Consider the following 21,727-nt stretch of genomic DNA (forward strand, 5'->3'; position numbering starts at 1 on the left):
AACCCTGCACCTGACACTATATGCCCTACCTTCATGAATAATTAATTCAAAACGTCTGTTTTTAAGATTTAAGCCAAATATATATTTTTTTTGATCCAAAGATATTCCCAAGAGTAACTGACATTGAATGTTCCATTCCTCAACTCGTTTTCATCATAACATTGTAATTACCGTTCAAAGGTTGCGTCCCAAATGCCACCCGATTCCCTTTATATGTACTTCTGACCAGATGGCATCCTATTACCTTTATACCCGATTCCCTTTATAGTGCACTTACTTTGGTCAAAAGTACTCCACTATATAGGGAATAGGGTGCTATTTGGGACACACTGACATATGCCGTAAGCTACTTATTTAAAGAGGGTTGACAAAGAAGAGTTGTGTGTAAAGTGTGAGAACTTCCTAAATCTGACACTGAGCGGGGCTGTAGCTCAAGGCACAGACGTCTGTTTACTTGCTTGTTGAAAGGTAGTCTGCTGAATCAAGGATTATACCTCTTTTCAATCTTTCTTTCCTTCCTTCTTTCTTTCCCTCTAAAAGACAACTTAGCCTGTCTATCTTTTCTCCCTGTTCTCTCTTTCTCCAAGGTACAGTCACTTAGTTCACTCAGTCACTCACTTAGTTCACTCAGTCACTCACTTAGTTCACTCAGTCACTCACTTAGTTCACTCAGTCACTCACTCAGTTCACTCACTCACTCACTTAGTTCACTCAGTCACTCACTCAGTTCACTCACTCACTCACTTAGTTCACTCAGTCACTTCACTCAGTTACTTAGTTCACTCAGTCACTTAGTTCACTCAGTCACTTAGTTCACTCAGTCACTTAGTTCACTCAGTCACTTAGTTCACTCAGTCAGATTGGGCCCAATGAAATCAATGTAATACAAAACCTTTCTATACCTTGATCACCTACTTGGCTATTAAAAGTATGGGAATGTATGCACTCCTACTGTAAGTGGCTCTGGATAGGAGCGTCTGCTAAATGACTAAAATGTCAATGTAAAAGAGGCAGTAGTTGAAGGTTGAAGAGCGTCTGCTAAATGACAAATGTAAAAGAGGCAGTAGTTGAAGGTTGAAGAGCGTCTGCTAAATGACTAAAACGTAAATGTAAACAAGAGACAGTAGTAGAAGGATTTGGAAGTCAAAACGACATCGCAGAAGTCACACTTATTTCTATCATTTACTTTCACAATGCACCCTATCTCCAAGGAGACAAAACATACAGAACATGTATAAAGCATACATAAACATATATAAAGCTTCAGGGTCAATTGAATTTCAATTCAGGAAGGGAAAAGAGATACGTAGTCAGTTGTACAACTGAATGCATTCAACTGAAATGTGTCTTGTGTATTTATTGAATCCAAGCCCTCTGAATAAGAGAGGTGAGGGTGCTGCCGTAATCAACGTCCACATCGATTAAGTACACTGACATTTCAATTCCAAATCTCTTCAATGCTTTTCAATGAGGGAACTTTGGAATTTGTTCACTTTCTGAAATTGAAATGGTAGTGACCCTAACCCTGACATATACATAAAATATATAACCATACATAAAAGAAACATACATTAGATGTACATGATTTCATGACTATAAAAAAAAATTCAAATAAAAATCACCTCAACTGCCCATCTCTCCTCCAATGAGCAACTCTCCAGACCAAATATGGATAGAGGAGAGAAAGAGAGAGGGAAGAGGCAAGTAGAGAGAAAGGGGGTGGGGTGGAAAGAGAGAGAGAAAGGGGTTGGGTGGAGAAAGAGAGAGAAAGGGGTTGGGTGGAAAGAGAGAGAGAAAGAGAGAGGGGGAAAGAGATCAAAGGAGAGGTACAGTAACAAGAGCAGCTGAGATGAGTCCCTTCACTTGTCAGCTAATTATGTAATGTGTCATCCGCACTTAACCCCACCTCCTCCTTCCCACCGCCCTCCCTTGTTCACAGACAGACTGATAGAGAGCAGGTGACAGGAGCTACAAACGCCAACCAACATACACTCACTGACTGTCTGTTGGGAGTCAATTCAGTCCATTCAGGTAAATCTGGGGCCGTATGTATCAAGCATCTCAGATTAAGCACACTGATCTAGGATCAGGTCACCCCTGTCCATATAATCGTATTCATTGTTATCTAAAGCAAAACGGATCCTCAAACAGCCCTCCTACCTGCATACCTGTTGTCCACCTGACCCATCAATAACTTTACCTTCATGGCATGTAACAAACATGTTATCAGTTATAGTAAAAGGAATAGTTGTGATAAAGTAAAAAAATATATATATATACTTTTCTACCCAAGGATGCCATATCAGTTGCCCTAAATCTCGACAACACCGCCAAAATCCATCACACATCCCCTCCGATACATTCCTATACCTCCCTCCCTCAAAAGAGCAGTTATCACTCTATTAACACCAAACCTTGTCCCCACAAAAATCCATTCCTCCCATCCGCCTCCATCACTGAGGCCCCAGCCCGGCCGAGGACCCCTGTGTCCCCAGGTCCGACCCCCACAGCCGGTAGAACTGAGTGAAGTCAACATAGGGTGGGACCCGTCCTGTCTCGTCTGGCTGGACAGCCTGGCTGCCACGCTGTCTGGAGAGAGTACAATACAATGGATATGTTAGTGAATATAATCTTCCTAGAAACAGAATAGATACCATCCCGCCCGGGACTTGAACCGGCAACCTTTCGGTTACCGGTCCCCTTCTCTAACCCCACCGAGCTACCTACCTGAAGAGGCTGCCTCCGTCTCCTGAAGAAGAGCTGGAGCTCTGGGTAGTCTGGGTATTGATGGAGGACTGGAGCGTGGTGGTGGGACTCTGGCTGCGGGGTGGGATAGGGGGCGGGAGGGGGGCGAGAGGGCGTGGGGGGAGAGGGGGAAGAGAGGGAAGAGGGGAGAGACAGAGCTCATTTATAGACTGGAGGATGTCAAGGGAGGAACGGCGGACGACGCTGGGTAGAGGGAGAGTGCTACAGGTGACAAAGGTGGTGAAGAGAAAGAGATGGAGGGAGGGAAAGGTGAGTAGAAGAAACAGGGGAAATAATAGATGGAGGATGGGAAAGCGAGGGAGCATTAGGAGGAGATTCAGAGAAGGAAAAGAAAGAAGGAAGGAGAGAAAAGAATGGTAGGAGGAATGAAGCAATCAACGATTCAGAACAGGGGCATGCACACGTCTCTAACCACAACATAACGTCAAAATCAAAGGAAATAAAGTAACTATGGAAGAACGTGTTGGTCTTTGCTCAGTCCAACAACTACAGACTACGGTTGATCTGAAATGACCCTAAAAAACCCAAATGAAAATGTAAAATGAACTTAAAACTAAAACCATGCAACTGGCTTTGAAACCATCGTCTACACTTGTTGGAGTATGGCCAAGAACACAAGATCATCCATCCCTGCAAAAGTCGTCCAAATCAAGCCAGGGTGGAAATGTGGGTTAAGCTCGGTGCACACCGCGCATGTGTGTATGCATTCTGGCTGGGCGATATATCGTGAATACCAGTATAATGGTATGGATCCACATACCGGTATGGATTTTTACAATACAGTTTTTTACTATATACCATTAAAATCACTTTCATTTCATTTGTTGCCGTGCAAGGGTCATGCTCTACTCATAAAACATATTTACAACTTTTATATTCAGAAACATAAACACCTTAAAAAATGACACAAATATTGTGATATGATGTGTTGGCCATAACACCCAGCACTAGCATGCGTGTGTGAGAGCAAGCCTGCATGTGTATGCTATCTGTGCCCTCCTCCAGGGAAAAGGCTGTGTTAGTCCCGTTGGGGTGTGTGTGTGTGTATGTGTTATTAGCTCGGTGTGTGTGTGTGTGTGTGTATGTGTTATTAGCTTGGTGTGTGTATGTATGTGTTATTAGCTTGGTGTGTGTGTGCGCTTTGGGTGAGTTGCTATGGATAAATCTGCTACACGGCATATATGATATATATTACCCAGGTGTGTGTGTGGGTGTTATTACCCAGGTGTGTGTGTGGGTGTTATTACCCAGGTGTGTGTGTGGGTGTTATTACCCAGGCGTGTGTGTGGGTGTGCCCTCCTCCAGAGTGGAGGCTGTGTTGGTCCCGTTGGTGAGGGTACCCCCCTGAGAAGGCATGACCAGGGAGAGGGTGACGCTGGTCTTACTGGTGCTGCTGGGGCAGTTGGAGTAGGGCACCGACACTGGGTAGATACGACCACCTAGCGGACAGAGGGGAGAGACAGCAGAGAGACAGAGTTCATCTAGTATTATAGTAGTAATATAGTGAAGCTGGGGCAGTTGGAGTAGGGCACCGACACTGGGTAGATACGACCACCTAGAAACATAGTAAAACACAAGTAAAATGGTTAATTCAATTAGCTGGAATTAATGAAGAATTCAAGCTTTCCTGTTCATTTGGTATTGAGGTCTACCTGCAGACGACCAGAAATGCATCTTGAGACTGTTTGAATGTATGAGAATAATTATAAAGAATATGAACTGAGGTATAACTCAGTTAGACCCTCATCTGCAAGGCTCAAGCTCTACTGAAGGCTCTTGACTCTGTATTATGCAGAGACGTCTAACTCACCATTGTGATCTCTACAGTGCAGTCAGCTGGACATCAGTAGCAACACGCAGGCTCAAACACTGTTACATTCTTATTCAGAAGGCCATTTAAGGAAAACTGCCATTTTATCTATCCTCTATTCTAGCACGAAATGAGAAAACATACAATCCTTTCATTACTCAGCCCCCTCCAAGCCAACCTAAAACTCCAGGACCTGGTGTCCCTGGAGGAGTTCAAAGGACAAATAGATGAACAGGTTGTAGCTGTTTCTAGTTGTAACCCCATGTCACTAGTTTGCATTCACTTATGTAAGGAAGCCTGTTGTTTTATAATAAATAATAATACTATGCCATTTAGCAGACGCTTTTATCCAAAGCGACTTACAGTCATACGTGCATACATTTTTTTTTTGTGTATGGGTGGTCCCGGGGATCGAACCCACTACCTTGGCGTTACAAGCGCCGTGCTCTACCAGCTGAGCTACAAACAAACATGCCTTCACACACACAGTTTGTTTGCAGTTATATTTGTGCTGTTGCCAGTGTCTTCTGTCTGTGTTGTCTGTTTAGACTTACATTGTTTTTAGTTTTTATCCCAGCCCCCGTCCCCACAGGAGGCCTTTTGCCTCTTGCCAGGCCGTCTTTGTAAATAAGAATTTGTTCTTAATTGACTAACCTGGTTAAATAAAGGTCAAATAAATAAATGTTAAATAAATAAAGGTGAAATCAATACAATTTGGCCTGATATAGTTGATCATGTTGAAGATGAGAGGGTTTCTGCTCTCTGTATGTGTGTGCCTCCTCCACCTACCCTGTGTGGGTGTGAGCGCGCCGTCGGCCAGCGTGTAGTTGAGTGTGCGTATCAGCAGAGTCATGTCTTCGTGGCGGGAGCAGTTGGACGCCCTCTGGCGTCCGCTGGCGTAGACATCGTGGTGCAGCCGCTTGACCCGCTCCACCACTGACTGGGCCACGGCCTCCAGGGTTCCCTGTTGGGCTAGTTCTGCTGCTACCATAGCTACCATCTCCTAGAAGAGGGGGAGGAGAGAGGGGAAAATGTTGCAATGTTTAATGTCATGGGGATATCAACTGAAATCAGGGGGGAGAGAGACGGTTGGAGGGAGGGAGGCAAAGGAGGAGAGGTAGACAGGGGTGGATGATGTTGGAGTTGGGAAGAGGGAGAGTAAGAGGTGGTGGTGAACTATGACGATTGGAAAGACTAGCACTGTCCTCCTTGGACCGAGGTCTTTATCAAAGAAGCTTGTTGTGAATGTATTGGTTAAGTGGTTCATTATATAAGTGAATGCACCCACCTGATTGGCTTGTTCTGGTCCGTGGGCGGACTCCAGGGCTTTGATGAGCCCCTCTGACATCAGCAACAGGAAGCCCGTCACGCCCTCTAACGATTGGCTGGCCTGGATCTCCGGCTCTGCTATGATTGGCTTGTTCTTGGCGGCACTGATGGTCGTGGGCAGGGCATGGAGGAAGAGGAAGGAATAAGACGGACAGATCGATAGAGGAGAGTGAGAGCGAGTGAAAGAGAGAGGAGAAAGGAAAGAAAGGAGAAAAGAGAGCGATGAGATAAGAGGAAGTGCAGCAAAACGTTGTTTCCAATCTACAATACAATCTAAAGTGGATCCTACAGCTATTGTATGCAGTAATCATGTGCCTATGAACAAGAGTTATACTGTTAGCACTGAGGCAGTGTGCCCTAGTAAGAAGTCCACTGTGTGCAGCTCACCCTGCACTAACATAAATAACATGAGCATGTCTACTTCTGCTAAGCTTTCCAGTAAAGCAATGAAAACAATCAAGCATCTCAGAAAAGTGCTAAAAATAGCCCACGTTAACATATGTAGCTTAAGAAATAAGGTTCATTAAATCATTTTTTTGCTAGTAACAGATGACATTCATATTCTGACAATCTCTGAAACTCACTTAGATAATACCTTTGATGATATAGTGGTCGCAACACATGGTTATAACATCTACAGAAAATACAGAAATGCCAAAGGTGGAGGTGTTGCTGTTTATATTCAGAACCACATTCCTGTAAAGCTTAGAGAGAATCTCATGTTAAATACTGTTGAAGTAATATGGCTACAGGTTCATCTGCCTCACCTAAAGCCCATTCTGGTGGGAAGCTGCTATAGACCACCAACAGTCAGTATCTGGATATGTGTGAAATGCTTGATAACGTATGTGATATCAACAGAGATGTACTCCCGAGTGGCGCAGTGGTCTAAGGCACTGCATCGCAGTGCTAGCTGTGCACGAGGACACTAGAGATCCTGGTTCGAATCCAGACCCATGGGTCGCGCACAATTGGCCCAGCGTCTTCCAGGGTAGGGTGGGGAATGGCCGGCAGGGATGTAGCTCAGTTGGTAGAGCATGGCGTTTGCAACGCCAGGGTTGTGGGTTCAATTCCCACGGGGGGCCAGTATGAAAAATAAAAATAATAATGTATGCACTCACTAACTGTAAGTCGCTCTGGATAAGAGCGTCTGCTAAATGACTAAAAAATATATATATATACAGTGGGGAGAACAAGTATTTGATACACTGCCGATTTTGCAGGTTTTCCTACTTACAAAGCAAGTAGAGGTCTATAATTTTTTATCATAGGTACACTTCAACTGTGAGAGACGGAATCTAAAACAAAAATCCAGAAAATCACATTGTATGATTTTTAAGTAATTAATTTGCATTTTATTGCATGACATAAGTATTTGATCACCTACCAACCAGTAAGAATTCCGGCTCTCACAGACCTGTTAGTTTTTCTTTAAGAAGCCCTCCTGTTCTCCACTCATTACCTGTATTAACTGCACCTGTTTGAACTCATTACCTGTATAAAAGACACCTGTCCACACACTCAATCAAACAGACTCCAACCTCTCCACAATGGCCAAGACCAGAGAGCTGTGTAAGGACATCAGGGATAAAATTGTAGACCTGCACAAGGCTGGGATGGGCTACAGGACAATAGGCAAGCAGCTTGGTGAGAAGGCAACAACTGTTGGCGCAATTATTAGAAAATGGAAGAAGTTCAAGATGACGGTCAATCCCCCTCGGTCTGGGACTCCATGCAAGATCTCACCTCGTGGGGCATCAATGATCATGTGGAAGGTGAGGGATCAGCCCAGAACTACACGGCAGGACCTGGTCAATGACCTGAAGAGAGCTGGGACCACAGTCTCAAAGAAAACCATTAGTAACACACTACGCCGTCATGGATTAAAATCCTGCAGCGCACGCAAGGTCCCCCTGCTCAAGCCAGCGCATGTCCAGGCCCGTCTGAAGTTTGCCAATGACCATCTGGATGATCCAGAGGAGGAATGGGAGAAGGTCATGTGATCTGATGAGACAAGAATAGAGCTATTTGGTCTAAACTCCACTCGCCGTGTTTGGAGGAAGAAGAAGGATGAGTACAACCCCAAGAACACCATCCCAACCGTGAAGCATGGACGTGGAAACATAATTTTTTGGGGATGCTTTTCTGCAAAGGGGACAGGACGACTGCACCGTAATGAGGGGAGGATGGATGGGGCCATGTATCGCGAGATCTTGGCCAACAACCTCCTTCCCTCAGTAAGAGCATTGAAGATGGGTCGTGGCTGGATCTTCCAGCATGACAACGACCCGAAACACACAGCCAGGGCAACTAAGGAGTGGCTCCGTGAGAAGCATCTCAAGGTCCTGGAGTGGCCTAGCCAGTCTCCAGACCTGAACCCAATAGAAAATCTTTGGAGGGAGCTGAAAGTCCGTATTGCCCAGCGACAGCCCCAAAACCTGAAGGATCTGGAGAAGGTGTGTATGGAGGAGTGGGCCAAAATCCCTGCTGTAGTGTGTGCAAACCTGGTCAAGACCTACAGGAAACGTATGTTCTCTGTAATTGCAAACAAAGGATTATGTACCAAATATTAAGTTCTGCTTTTCTGATGTATCAAATACTTATGTCATGCAATAAAATGCAAATTAATTACTTAAAAATCATACAATGTGATTTTCTGGATTTTTGTTTTAGATTCCGTCTCTCACAGTTGAAGTGTACCTATGATAAAAATTACAGACCTCTACATGCTTTGTAAGTAGGAAAACCTGCAAAATCGGCAGTGTATCAAATACTTGTTCTCCCCACTGTATATATATATTTTTTTCTGGGTGATTTAAATATTGACTGGCTTTGATCACACTGCCCACTCAAGAGAAAGCTTCAAACTGTAACTAGTGCCTGCAACCTTGCTCAGGTTATCAGTCAACCTACCAGGGTAGTTACAAACAGCACAGGATTTAAATCATCAACATGTATTGATCACATCTTTACTAATGCTGCAGAAATCTGCTTTAAAGCAATATCCAAATCCATCGGATGTAGTGATCACAACATAGTAGCCATATCTAGGAAAACCAAAGTTCCAAAGGCTGGGCCTAATATAGTGTAAAAGAGGTCATACAATAAGTTTTGTAGTGATTCCTATGTTGTTGATGTAAATAATACTTGTTGGTCTGTGGTGTGTAATGAAGAGCAACCAGACACTGCAGTCATTCATTGAATCAGATGGCTCATTCATCACAAAACCCACTAATATTACCAATTACTTTAAGGATTTGTTTCATTGGCAAGATCAGCAAATTTAGGCATGATACGCCAGCAGCAAATGCTGACACTACACATCCAAGTATAACTGATCAAATTATGAAAGACTAGCATTGTAATTTTGAATTCCGTAAAGTGTGTGGAAGAAGCGAAACAATTATTGTTGTCTATCAACAATGACAAGCCACAGGGGTCTGACAACTTGGATGGAAAATTACTGAGGATAATAGCGGACGATATTGCCACTCCTATTTGCCATATCTTCAATCTAAGCCAGGCCTGGGCAAAGGCCGGCCTGGGGGCCGTGTGCGGCCCACGACCTGATTCAATACGGCCCACGGAATCATGCTCAGATCACATAAAGAATTTGCAATAGTAAAGTTTTGAAAAACGTATTTGCTATTCAAATTAAAAGCCCAATGAATGCTCGCCTTTGTGTAATGATTTAACTCCCACCGCTTGCGGGACATTTATTTTGAAGGCACGCATAAATAACAACTGCACGAGGACAGACAGTGACTGACAGGCTGACACATACGTCAGTTACAAATAGTAGCTAGCTAGAAATTGCGCAAAAATGAGTTTTTCAAAGAAAAGGAAAGTAGACAATGAATGTAGGATGTTCCAGCAAGAGTGGACATCGAAATATATATTTATTGAGGTATCAGGGAAAGCTGTCTGCTTAGAGAGCATTGCTGTCTTGAAAGACTACGACTTGTCCCGACAATTCCAGACGAAGCATGCAGAGAAATATAGGAATTTGTCTTCTGAGCAGAGGGCAAGTGCATCGAAAGAGTTGCTTTCTCAGTTGCAAAAACAGCAAGGACTTTTCACAAAACTGCATTCAGCAAACGACGGAATTGCGAGAGCTAGCTATGTACTGTCCCACAGAATTGCTAAACATAGCAAGCCATTCGCTGAGGACTCTGCAGCAATACTTTGCCCCGACAAGAAAGAGCTGTTTGAAAACGTTTCCCTGTCAAGACGAACAGTGACACCTCTACGGAAGCACAGTTCCCGCTCAGCCCAGTCAAAGCTATTCGCTGCTCTGGCACCCCAATGGTGGAACAAGCTCCCCCACGACGCCAGGACAGCGGAGTCACTGACCACCTTCCGGAGACACTTGAAACCCTACCTCTTTAAGGAATACCTGGAATAATCTAACAGTAATCCTTCTACACACCCCCCCTCCCCCAGTGGTGGTTGTCCCACTGGCTATCCTAAGTTGAATGCACCAATTTGTAAGTCGTTCTGGATAAGAGTGTCTGCTAAATGACTTAAATGTAAATATGGAACAACAGTTGAAAGACAGGGTAAAGGATTTCACCCATTTCTCCTTGGCCCTGGATGAGAGCAGTGATGCACGTGACACGCGCAGTTGTTGATATTCTTACGAGGCATAACTCCAGACTTTGAAATTACAGAGGAGCTTGCTTCAGTGCAGTCAATGAAGAGCACAAACACAGGGAAATATTTATTGGAGGAGGTTAATAAGTGTGTAGCAAAGCTGGGACTGGGTTTTGAAAAGTTATCCAGTGTGACCACTGATGTGTTCCCAACCTTGACAGGAAAAAACTTTGGCCTTTTGAAAAGGATACAAGATCAAGTAGCTGAGCTGAACCCAGATCAGAAAATAATTTTCCTGTATTGCATTATTCATTAGGAGGTGCTTTGTAACTGTGTTCTGAAAATGAGCCATGTTGTGGATACAGTCACTAAAGCGGTAAACTTCATAAGAGCAAAATCTTTAAACCACAGGCAGTTTGTCTCACTGTTGGAAGAGACAGAGTCGGGTCATGCAGCTCTCCCCTACCACACAAACGTGAGATGGCTGAGTTTGGGGAAGGCGCTTAAAAGGGTGTGGGACATGAAGTCGGAGATTGCTGAGTTTTTGCAAATGAATGGAAAATATGTGGATTTCCCTCAACTGCAAGATAAAGAATGGTTGGCTGATTTTGCCTTCACCGTGGACATCATGGCCCTCATGAATGAACTGAATTCCAAACTACAAGAGAAGGGCCTTTTTGCACATCAGATGTACAGCCTTGTCAAAGCCTTCAAGGGAAAATTACTCCTCCTGGAGTAATGGATGTGGTTAATTTCTGTGCATATTAAAAAAGTAAAATAAGTAGCATATCTGGACATGATTTACAGTAGATATATCTGTCAACACAGTCATACACATGATGTATAATCCTGTAATATGATTCTGGCCCACGATGGCAAAAATATATTCTAATGTGGCCCTCCATGGAAAATAATTGCCCAGGCCTGATCTCAGCCTACTAGAAAGTGTGTGCCCTCAGGCCTGGAGAGAAGCAAAAGTAATTACGGTACCCAAGAATAGTAAAGCCCCCTTTACTGGCTCAAATAGCCGACCAATCAGCCTGTTATCAACCCTTAGTAAACTTTTGGAAAAAATTGTGTTTGACCAGATACAATGCTATTTTACTGTAAACAAATTGACAGACTTTCAGCATGCTTAAATGGAAGGGCATTCTACAAGCTCAGCACTTACACTGAGAGAAATTGATAAAAAAGATTGTGGGAGCTGTTTTGTTAGACTTCAGTGCAGCTTTAGACATTATCGATCATAGTCTGCTGATGGAAAACGTATGTGTTATGGCTTTACACCCCCTGCTATATTGTGGATAAAGAGTTACCTGTCTAACAGAACACAGAGGGTGTTCTTTAATGGAAGCCTATCCAACATAATCCAGGTAGAATCAGGAATTCCCCAGGGCAGCTGTCTAGGCCCCTTACTTTTTTCAATCTTTACTAAAGACATGCCACTGGCCTTGAGTAAAGCCAGTGTGGCTATGTATGCAGATGACTCAACACTATTCACGTCAGCTACTACAGCGAGTGAAATCACTGCAACACTTAACAAAGAGCTGCAGTTAGTTTCAGAATGGGTGGCAAGGAATAAGTTAGTCCTAAATATTTCAAAAACTAAAAGCATTGTATTTGGGACAAATCATTCACTAAACCATAAACCTCAACTAAATCTTGTAATACATCATGTGGGATTGAGCAAGTTGAGGTGACTAAACTGCTTGGAGTAACTCTGGATTGTAAACTTGTCATGGTCAAAACATATTGATACAACAGTAGCTAAGATTGGGAGAAGTCTGTCAATAACAAAGCGCTACTCTGCCTTTTTAACAACACTATCAACAAGGCAGGTCCTACAGGCTCTAGTTATGTCGCACCTGGACAAAGAGAGCTAACATTAATAAAATGCATGTAAATCTATCATGGCCCATTGTGGAGGAGAGATTGACTTCATCATTACTTGTTTTTGTAAGAAGTGTTGACATGCTGAATGCACCGAGGTGTCTGTTTAAACTACTAGCACACAGCTCGGACACCCATGCATACCCCACAAGACATACCACTAAAGGTCTCTTCACAATCCCCAAGTCAAGAACAGATTATGGGAGGCGCACAGTACTACATAGAGCCATGGCAACATGGAACACTATTCCACATGCAAGCAGTAGAATCAGATTTAAAAAACAGATAAAAATACACCTTATGGAACAGCGGAGACTGTGAAGACACACACACAGGCACACATACACCTGATAAGACACACACTCTACACACACGTACACATGGATGTTGTCTTGTAAATATGTGATAGTGGCCTGAGGGAACACACTAAATGTATAGGGTAAAGTGTTATGAAATGTAACGTCATGTAATATTTCCAACTGTATATAACTGCCTTAATGTTGCTGGACCCCAGGAAGAGTAGCTTCTGCCTTGGCAGCAGCTAATGGGGCTCCTTAATAAATACAAATATGAAAGTGGAGCGTTTTTCCACTTGAAATCTCGTACTCAGTCTACCTACCGCTATGCAGCACTGAAGAAATCCAATGGGAAACTCAATTAAGTGCATTTTTCTGTGGATGAGTTTAATCCTATTCAAAGATCCAGCCTTATTTTCATCCTTTTGGCTCAGCTACAGAGGACAGCAGGAAATTGAAGTTCTGAGCCTTTGTGTGTGTGTGTGTGTGTGTGTGTGGGTGTGTAAATGCATGTACACGCGTTAGTGTGTCTGTGTACGCCTACCTCAACAGATCTATATCTGTATAGTTATATTTAACCCTGTAGTCTCCAATCCTCCTGGTGCTGCTCTGACCAGCTATCAGACCAGCCTGACGAAGACCAGACACATCAAGACCTGGGAGATGGAGGGAGGAGAGGAGGGGGAAGGAGAAGATGAGGGGAAAAGTGGGATCAGGTGGAGAAGAGGAGAGCGGAGGAGAAGTGAAGGGGAGTGGAGGATGAGATGGGGGAAAAGACAGGGTGGGAGGAGGGGATAAGGTGGAGAAGAGGAGAAGAGGTGAAGGGGAGTGAAAGAGGGAACAAGGAAACAGAAAGAAAGGGATGAGATGAGGAGAGCAGACGTAAAGGACGAATGAAGGAGAGATGGGAGAGATAGGTGGAGGTGATGAAAGTAAGAGAGGGAGGGGAGGAGAAGAGAAGGGAGGAGAGGGGAAGGAGAAGAGGTCACCTTCAACCAGGGTTTGTGTTTTCCAATTAATTGACCCCCATTCCATTTTAAAGGCAGACTCAGAGATATGACGTAGGTGCACAAAGTAAAACAGCATGGTGGGTCAATTTCCACAACAACTAAGAGCGTTGAAGCGCAAGGCTCAACTCCTCAGCTGTTTTAGTCCCGTAGCTTCCAGGCTGTAACAGCATGAAGTGAACCCATGCACAGACACTGTGTGTGACCGTGTGAGAGCCATGTCTTTCATCTAGCGCATCGCAATATCTGCGCTGCTGCTCGTGGCAATGTCATTTCGCTGAGTCTACCTTTAATAATTAAATGAATTACACAAGCTATTTAATCATTATCCCTGGGGTGAGAGAGAGGCTAAGAGCGAGAGAACAGAAAGAGAGAGAGGTAGGGGAGAGGTGGAGTGTATGTTTGTAAGACTGTAAAAACACCAGGAAATCAGCTCCAATTGATTTTAATTTTGGAAATCTGTTTGCAAATATTCCCACGCACAGACAGTCAGGACACCAGTTTTAACATCCCATCGGAAAGACGGCACCCTACGCAGGACAATGTTCCCAAATGTAATCAAGGTTTGAAATGATTATGTTTTAGTCAGATACTATATCTGTTTAGGCTTCTTGCGGTCAATTTGCAGTCTAAAAATATATATTATTTATTATGTTCCATCCCCCCGACCATCCGCTCAAGAAAAAATTGGCCCGCGGCTGAATCTAGTTGATGATCCCTGCTATAACATATGATATGGTTAGCTGATACGTAAAATACCTATCCAGGCAATGTAAGACCTGGCATACGTCAGCAACATCTGAGCAGGGGAACACGACCTGTGTGTGTATGTGTGTGTAACTCACCTAGCCCAGCCAGTCTCTGCAGCTCGTCCTCGTTCTCTGTGGTGTGAGGTCGTCCGATCTGGATCACCTGGTTCTGACCGTCGCTGGTCGACTTACACAGCAGGGCCCGGTTGGTACCTGAACACAACACAACCATTAGACCACAACACAACCACCCATAAAAATTAAATACAGTAAGAGAGTCTGGTTGGTACCTGGACCAGAAGCAGAACATAATCCAGTATTGTATAATAATACCATTTCATTTTGTTGATTATTGGTACATTGATTGATTAAAAGGCTTGAGTGGCTGCAAGTACAGCTGACCCCAACAACCTTATCACTAAGATCCCTGACATTGAAACCAGTCTGAAACAGTCACTGTAATGGAGACCTCACTTATTAATTACTTCATTGGTGGCAGGTAGCCTAGCGGTTAAGAGCATTGGACCAGTAACCGAAAGGTTGCTGGTTTGAATCCCCGAGCCGACTAGGTGAAAAACCTGTAAATGTGCCCTTGAGCAAGGCACTTAACCCTAATTGCTCTTGTAAGTCGCTCTGGATAAGACTAAAATGTGAATTAATTAACGAATTAAATGGCTGTAATTGTCTATTAATTGGTCTTTCTGGTTTTAAGACCGGTTGATTAGAATCAAATAAACTAATCAAGATCTCTTGGGTTTTTATGCTGGTGGGTATTAGCTTGGTTAGCATAATGGTAGAGGAGATGTTGTTAACGTCTTGTGTTCCTGACCATGGCATTGCAACAACCTCTACACCCTATCTATCACATCTCAGCAGAAATACAACCTAACAAGCCGATAGGATTCACACACACACACACTATGGAATGAGTCAGGTGACTCTCCACAGCTGGAAACACTTTTCTCCCATAAAGGTTCCGTTTCATTGCCAAGGTCACCTCTCCACTTTGACCCCTGACCCGTACAAAGCTGGTGAGATAGACTGAACAGTCTCCTTCTTTTCCCCTCTCCACCCCTCCCCCGTAATGAACAGCCTTTAGTCCCCCCCCCCTAAATAAATCATTTTCTGTCCTTATTCCACCCTTCAAACACCCAGGGGTCTTTTTCCCCTTCACTCCTCCCCCTGCTTTCTTTACCTTTTATTTGGCCCCCAAATCCCAATTTGAGACAGGCAGAGAGACGGCTAACCACGGGGTGAAAAAAGGACCCCAAATGGCCAGTCTGGAATTGTTGAGACCAAAACGTAGCTTTAAAAGATCCTTTACAATTATGGAGGATTTACATCACCAGTTGAGTTTCTTTTCTATGACCCAATGACTGACACACACACGTCTGTATGGAATAGCCAGACAGATGGTTTAAGGCCTATTGTAATGACCTAATGAGAAATGATTACGAGAATGGGTCTGGTTGTTATATCAACCCACGGTGAAACCCTCAGGAATGTGTGTGTGTTCATTTCAGAAATCTCTTTCTGGCTCTCGGCTAGAATTCTAATTTCCTACCAGAGTGGTCTGGCTTTTGGATTTTTTCAAATAATATATTTAGATGTTTTTCCACTCTCTGGTTCGGGGGGAGGGGGGTCACGCACACACACAGATGTTGACTAAGAAAATAGTTACAGGGCAGAAAGGCTGGAACAAAGCCCGTTGACGTTCTGAATATAATTTCTAACATGTGTTTTGAATCAGAGCAGTAAATATAATTTTAACGTGTGTGTAAAAGGTCAGTGAGGACTAGGAGGTGTTGGCTCCAGTACCACCAGCAACGCTGGTATACAGGGATACATCTATGGCTCCAGTACCCTTTTTCAGACTGCCAAACCAAACCATACTACGCTGGCTTGAATATGTAATTGTGCCTGTGTGTTTACGTGGCTGTGGTTGTGTTCATGGAAGGCTGTGCCCCTGGATGTGTATGTGAGCTTCCTGTGTCTGTGCGTGTTGTTGTATGTGTATGTGTGTGTGTGTGTGTGTGTGTGTGTGTGTGTGTTGAACAACAGTACGTACCCACGTTGGCGATGTAGAGCTTGTTGTTGTGTATCAGAGCCACCACAGCCGTAGCTCCACCAGACACCTCCTGCTCCAGCTCCTTCAGCCTCTCAGAAAGCTTCTGACTCTGGGGGGACAGCTGGTGGAATGATACACCCTGGTGGAGGGAGGGAGGGAGGGGTTGGGGAGGGAGAGGGATGAGGGTGGGCAAAAAAAGTAAAAGATGGGAATAGGAGAGAGAAAGAGATTTAGGAAGGTTAGTTAAGATCGATTCAACGGCTAATGAGACTATATTGATTCCCAATGAGTACATTCTAATATGAATTAAAACTGTGGTTGCCATGGAAATCAACGGTGCAAAAAGTTCCTAAATCTAAGTTCAATCTCCTGGGAATCAAACAGTAGTACAAAACTTAACACGCTATAATAAGTCACAAGTCTGCACTGTGAGAGTGAGTGACAGAGTGCCATGCTTACCTCAGGTAGCTGAGATTGTATATTAGCCTTTTCTGCCAGAGCGTCACCGATTGTCTCAAAGTAACTCTTCTCTACAACGTCGAAGGCCTTAGGATAAAACAACAGAACCAATGGTATAAACATTCAAATAGCTTTTCTTATGATATGATGCTTCTTTGACTGCGTACTACCTAGAGCAGACAGACAGACAGACGGACAGGCAGGCAGACACGCTGATTCAAAGACATAACAGTCGATATCACACACACGCGCGCCTACCTGTGAGAGAATTCTGCGGACATCAGCGTCAGTGTGTGTAGAGTTGAGCTGTCCCAGAAGCAGTTCTGCTGTCAGACACTGAGAGACGAAGCTGGACACTCTGCTCCCATCAAACCCATTAAACACTCCGTACAGGGAACAGCCCTCCTCACCTCTGATTGGACAGAAAGAAACAACTCTTTATCTGATTGGTCAAAACAAGAACAACTCTTATATTTGATTGGTCTGTTGTGAGACACTGGTCGAGTTTGTTTTGCATGGCCCGGTTCCCTGTGTGGGCGGAGTTTGCTTATTTTAGACCATTCCATTGGTCCTAATCTCCACCCACCGGGGCACGCAAAACGAACTCACACATTGAGACACAAAGCTGGACACTCTAACCCTGTACAGAAAACAGCCATCCTCACCTCTGATTGGACAGAAGACAACTCTTTATGTCTGATTGGACAATATTCCTAGAACTCTTACTGGCTGTGTTATCTGCACAGATCACAAGCCTTGGTCAGTGTGAGTATGTAAGCAGGGGTTCCCCTTTTTTGCCCCACGACCCCATTTTGATATTTAAAAAAATGTCTAGACCCCACCATGTAAAACATGTGATGTAATCAACAACGGCCAATGTTTACTTTTTTAATTGGGGCTATGACAGTCTATTACAAATCAGTCTGACAGTACTTTTGACAGTATATCAATATGAAGGAAGAATGGTTTGAAGTAGGGCCGAGACGATACCAGTATTGCGATATTGTTTCAATGACAAAAATGAAAACACAAAGCAGACTTGACTCTCCGGTCCTTTAAAAACCTGCTGTATGTAAAATATTGTGTGCTATAGCTTGGGAAATAAATACATGTGACTCTGGATGTCAATAAATATTGTTTGTTTCCGACATAAGGGCTGTTTTCCTAAAGAAGTTAAATCCGCTTCATGTTTTGTGTACTTGCCATGATACTAAAGTTCTAGCCCTAGTTTGAAGTGACTGAAATGCATCAAAAAGGTATTGGGAAGTTCAGAAGATCATCAGGCAATAATTTTGTATGAACTTCTGTGTAGAACGATAGGGCCTAGTTACTGCCCCCCTCCCTTGATGTAGCGTCTTGTCTTGTCCACTATGTTCTAAATGAGACTTGTGGGCATTGCAGAGGGAAACAGAAGACACATACATGTTTCTGAGAGTCTTATCTTTCAGTAATGTGCTCATAAACTGTTCAAAAGATAGAGCCACATTTGTAGGAAGAAAATAGAAACCGCTCTGTTTATTACAACCACATCTGTTGGCGAACAGAGGTTACTGATGTAACCCTGGTTCTATGAACCAAGCAATTGGCTCCAGTACCACCAGCAACGCTGGTATACAGGGATACATCTATGGCTCCAGCACCCTTTTTCAGACTGCCAAACCAAACCATACTATGCTGGCTTGAATATGTTTTTTCCAGCATGGTTCCCATAGCTAGGCGGCAGGTAGCTTAGTGGGTAAGAGCGTTGTGCCAGTAACCGAAAGGTCGCTGGTTCTAATCCCCGAGCCGACTAGGTGAAAAATCTGTCTGTGCCCTTAAGCAAGGCACTTAACCCTAATTGCTCATGTAAGTCGCTCTGGATAAGAGCGTCTGCTAAATGACTAAAATGTAAATGTAATAGCTATGGTGGATGTGTAACCAGGCCAGGACAGTACAGCTGGGTTTGGCCTTAAAGTGTGAATCAGGCTCAGGTGTCTCAGTTACCTGAACCTGAAGTGTCCGTCCTCGTTGGGGTGGCTCTGGGTGTCCTTTCCGTCGGGTCCATAGGTACAGTTGGGGGCTGTGCCCACCCCACACATCTGACACAGGGGCAGGTCATCTGTCCAGCTCTGATGCTACCATGGTGGAGATTGAACAATGACATTAGCTAGTGTGTTAGTCATAGAGATCCTACTTATGTAACCTAATTCTATGGTTTTAGTGTTCAGACTTTTCTGACGACCATTGAAATTGTCCTGCTACTTGGCCTGCTAATTGTTTCCTACTAGATTTGAGACCCATATCATACTGTTCTGATGCTGTGGGAAAACACAGATTCATACTTCTGGTTCAGTTTAGGCTTTGACGACCATAGAAACTGTACAATATTCACATAAAAACTTGGCCTCAAACAGTGTAATATTAACAGGAAACGAACAAGTCAAGTGTGTTCAGAAAATTTCCCTTTCTTCACTACCATTGGCTAGCTAGATAGAACCAATGATTTGGACAGGGGCGGTGTGTTCATTAGGGCGATATGGGCGACGCACTGCCAAACGGGAAAAGGAAGGGCTTTTTTTCTAATCAATTATATCACGGCAACAGTAGTTATCAGTGTTCTAATCTAGACGTCTGATCTGCCACTAAATGTCCAATCAGGCTAAAGTCGTGCTTCAAATGGCCCCGCCCCTTTTGGGGCGATTTCAGTCAGGTTGAAAATCGCCCCAGAAGTCTCTCATAGACTCTCATGTAAAATCTTTTTTTTTCAAATATCAGAGCTTTCAATACAATCTCTATGGGTTCCGGGAGGGCTTGCACTTACGCGCTTTCGTCATACGTAACATAACCATGAACGTAACTAAGAAAAGAGCGGGTAGCAGCGTCAATCAATTCACGTACTACTGTCAAGATGGCTAGCGTTCAGTGCAACTCGATTGTCTCTTTGCTTCTAGTATTGACTTATATGCTGCCCCTGTCTTCATGTTGTTGCTGGACATATCTTTTTTAAAATGTGTGTAGGTCACCTAAATCATCAGAAAAATTGCCCCCCCCCTGAGTATTTTTTCAGGAGCCGCCACTGGATTTGGATATAACTCAATTGACCCCTGTGGCTAAGAGACACGCCCCTTAAATAGTAGCTAGCTAAATACATATAAATTGTCAAGTAAAGAACACAAACTTAGTTAGTTTTCTAGCTGGCTAAGCTAGCAATGTTTTTAGCCACGTTAGGCTAGCTTAGCTAGCGGCAGATGCTGTTGCTTGCCGCGCACCCCCACGGGGTTCGTGAACTAGTTGTTTCAATTGTCTTTTGGTGAGCTATATTACTTTATTCGAACACAAAATGTGACTGGAGTTGGTTATCAATAAGCACGTCTACAAAAATGAGAAATTATTTTTGTCTTACGCTTTGCATCAGCTGCCGACGCTGGGACGCCATCTTTGACGGAACTGTTTGTGAACTTCATGGGCGTCAACCTTGCGCAGCGATTGCGCATTTTCCTTTCATTTCCTTTATTATAGCGCCATCATGTAGACATTTGTTGTATGACATTTCGAAAGGCGAGGAAGAGGATGGAACATTTTTATCAATTATAATCAGATGTGCTTGCTGAAAGCAAGAACAACTTTTGACATCCGACATATTATTATTATTATTATCTTTCAGCTGGCACATGTAGCACCAAAACTGTAAAAGCTACCAATACCAAAACAACTTTAAAGTGTGCAGGCTCACTGTCTTCAGTGTTTGGTGCAAATTTCAGGTGTTTAATAGTGATACATTTTCAAAACAGTTTTAATACTTTCTGTCTTATGTCCAGAACCTTTCATTCATTCATTGGCTTTGAACACATCTTTCACTATTTAAGTCATTCATGCAAAATCAAAGTTCATTATGAAATATTTGCTTTAATCACAAATACAATATATGCCATTCAGCAGATGCTTTTATCCAAAGCGAGTTACAGTCATGCGTGCATACATTTTATTTATGGTTGGTCCCAGGACTCAAAACCACTACCCTGGGGCTACAAGTACCATGCTCTACCACCCTTGATAAAGATGAGCAAAAAATACATAATAATACAAATACCGGGATATATTTGAAGTACAATTTTTTTGGACAATTATATTATTTTATACTAATACAATTACTCTGAGGTTAGGCCCCCAGAATGTACACATTTGGCCCAACAGGCGATCAAGCAAGCAGTTCTCTTGCCTTCAGAGAGCCGCGGAAGTGAACAGAGAAGTGGACCTTTACACAGTTGCAATGTTTTGTATAAAACCGATATCGTATCAAATAAATGCAACTGATATCAATACAGATTGTCCATATAGGTACCCATAACTCTAAAAAAATACAGACAGAGCATCAGTGTAGCTACTAATTTTGTTTATGATGTGTGGTCTAAGGCACTGCATCGCAGTGCTAGCTGTGCCACTAGAGATCCTGGTTCGAATCCAGGGTCTGTCGTAGCCGGCCGCGACCGGGAGACCCATGGGGCGGCGCACAATTGGCCCAGCGTCGTCCAGGGTAGGGGAGGGAATGGCCGGCAGGGATGTAGCTCAGTTGGTAGAGCATGGCGTTTGCAACGCCAGGATTGTGGGTTCGATTCCCACAGGGGGCCAGTATGAAAAAATAAAAAATATAATAATAATAATGTATGCACTCACTAACTGTAAGTCGCTCTGGATAAGAGCGTCTGCTAAATGACTAAAATGTGAAATGTAAATGCTTGCTCAATCATTTGTATGGATCTATAAAGGATTGCTACAGTACA

At 43.6% G+C, this 21,727-nt stretch overlaps 1 protein-coding gene across 1 annotated transcript; it reads right to left on the reverse strand.

The window, feature by feature from the left end:
• Positions 1-1,163: 1,163 nt before the first annotated feature.
• On the reverse strand, positions 1,164-20,388 carry LOC311118071 (TGF-beta-activated kinase 1 and MAP3K7-binding protein 1-like). The gene is made up of 12 exons (XM_084192943.1): positions 20,350-20,388; positions 18,951-19,081; positions 17,226-17,379; positions 16,968-17,054; positions 16,509-16,647; positions 14,537-14,653; positions 13,229-13,340; positions 5,865-6,009; positions 5,366-5,579; positions 4,040-4,205; positions 2,728-2,820; positions 1,164-2,589 (listed from the first exon to the last, which is right to left on the reverse strand). Exons 1-12 carry the CDS (start codon positions 20,380-20,382, stop codon positions 2,454-2,456), a joined length of 1,527 nt encoding a protein of 508 aa, XP_084049069.1. The 5' UTR covers positions 20,383-20,388; the 3' UTR covers positions 1,164-2,453.
• Positions 20,389-21,727: the final 1,339 nt, after the last annotated feature.

This window comes from Coregonus lavaretus (assembly GCF_964263955.1).
Source record: "Coregonus lavaretus genome assembly, contig: HAP1_SCAFFOLD_850, whole genome shotgun sequence".
NCBI classification, from domain to species: domain Eukaryota; kingdom Metazoa; phylum Chordata; class Actinopteri; order Salmoniformes; family Salmonidae; genus Coregonus; species Coregonus lavaretus.

Coding starts and splice junctions, on each gene's coding strand:
- LOC311118071 (XM_084192943.1), bottom strand. CDS start 20,382: ATGGCGTCCCAGCGTCGGCAGCTGATGCAAAGC. Junction 6,010..13,228: donor ACAGATATAGATCTGTTGAG/GTAGGCGTACAC, acceptor CACGACCATCAG/TGCCGCCAAGAACAAGCCAA. Junction 2,821..4,039: donor ACACCCACACACACGCCTGG/GTAATAACACCC, acceptor CCCACCCCGCAG/CCAGAGTCCCACCACCACGC.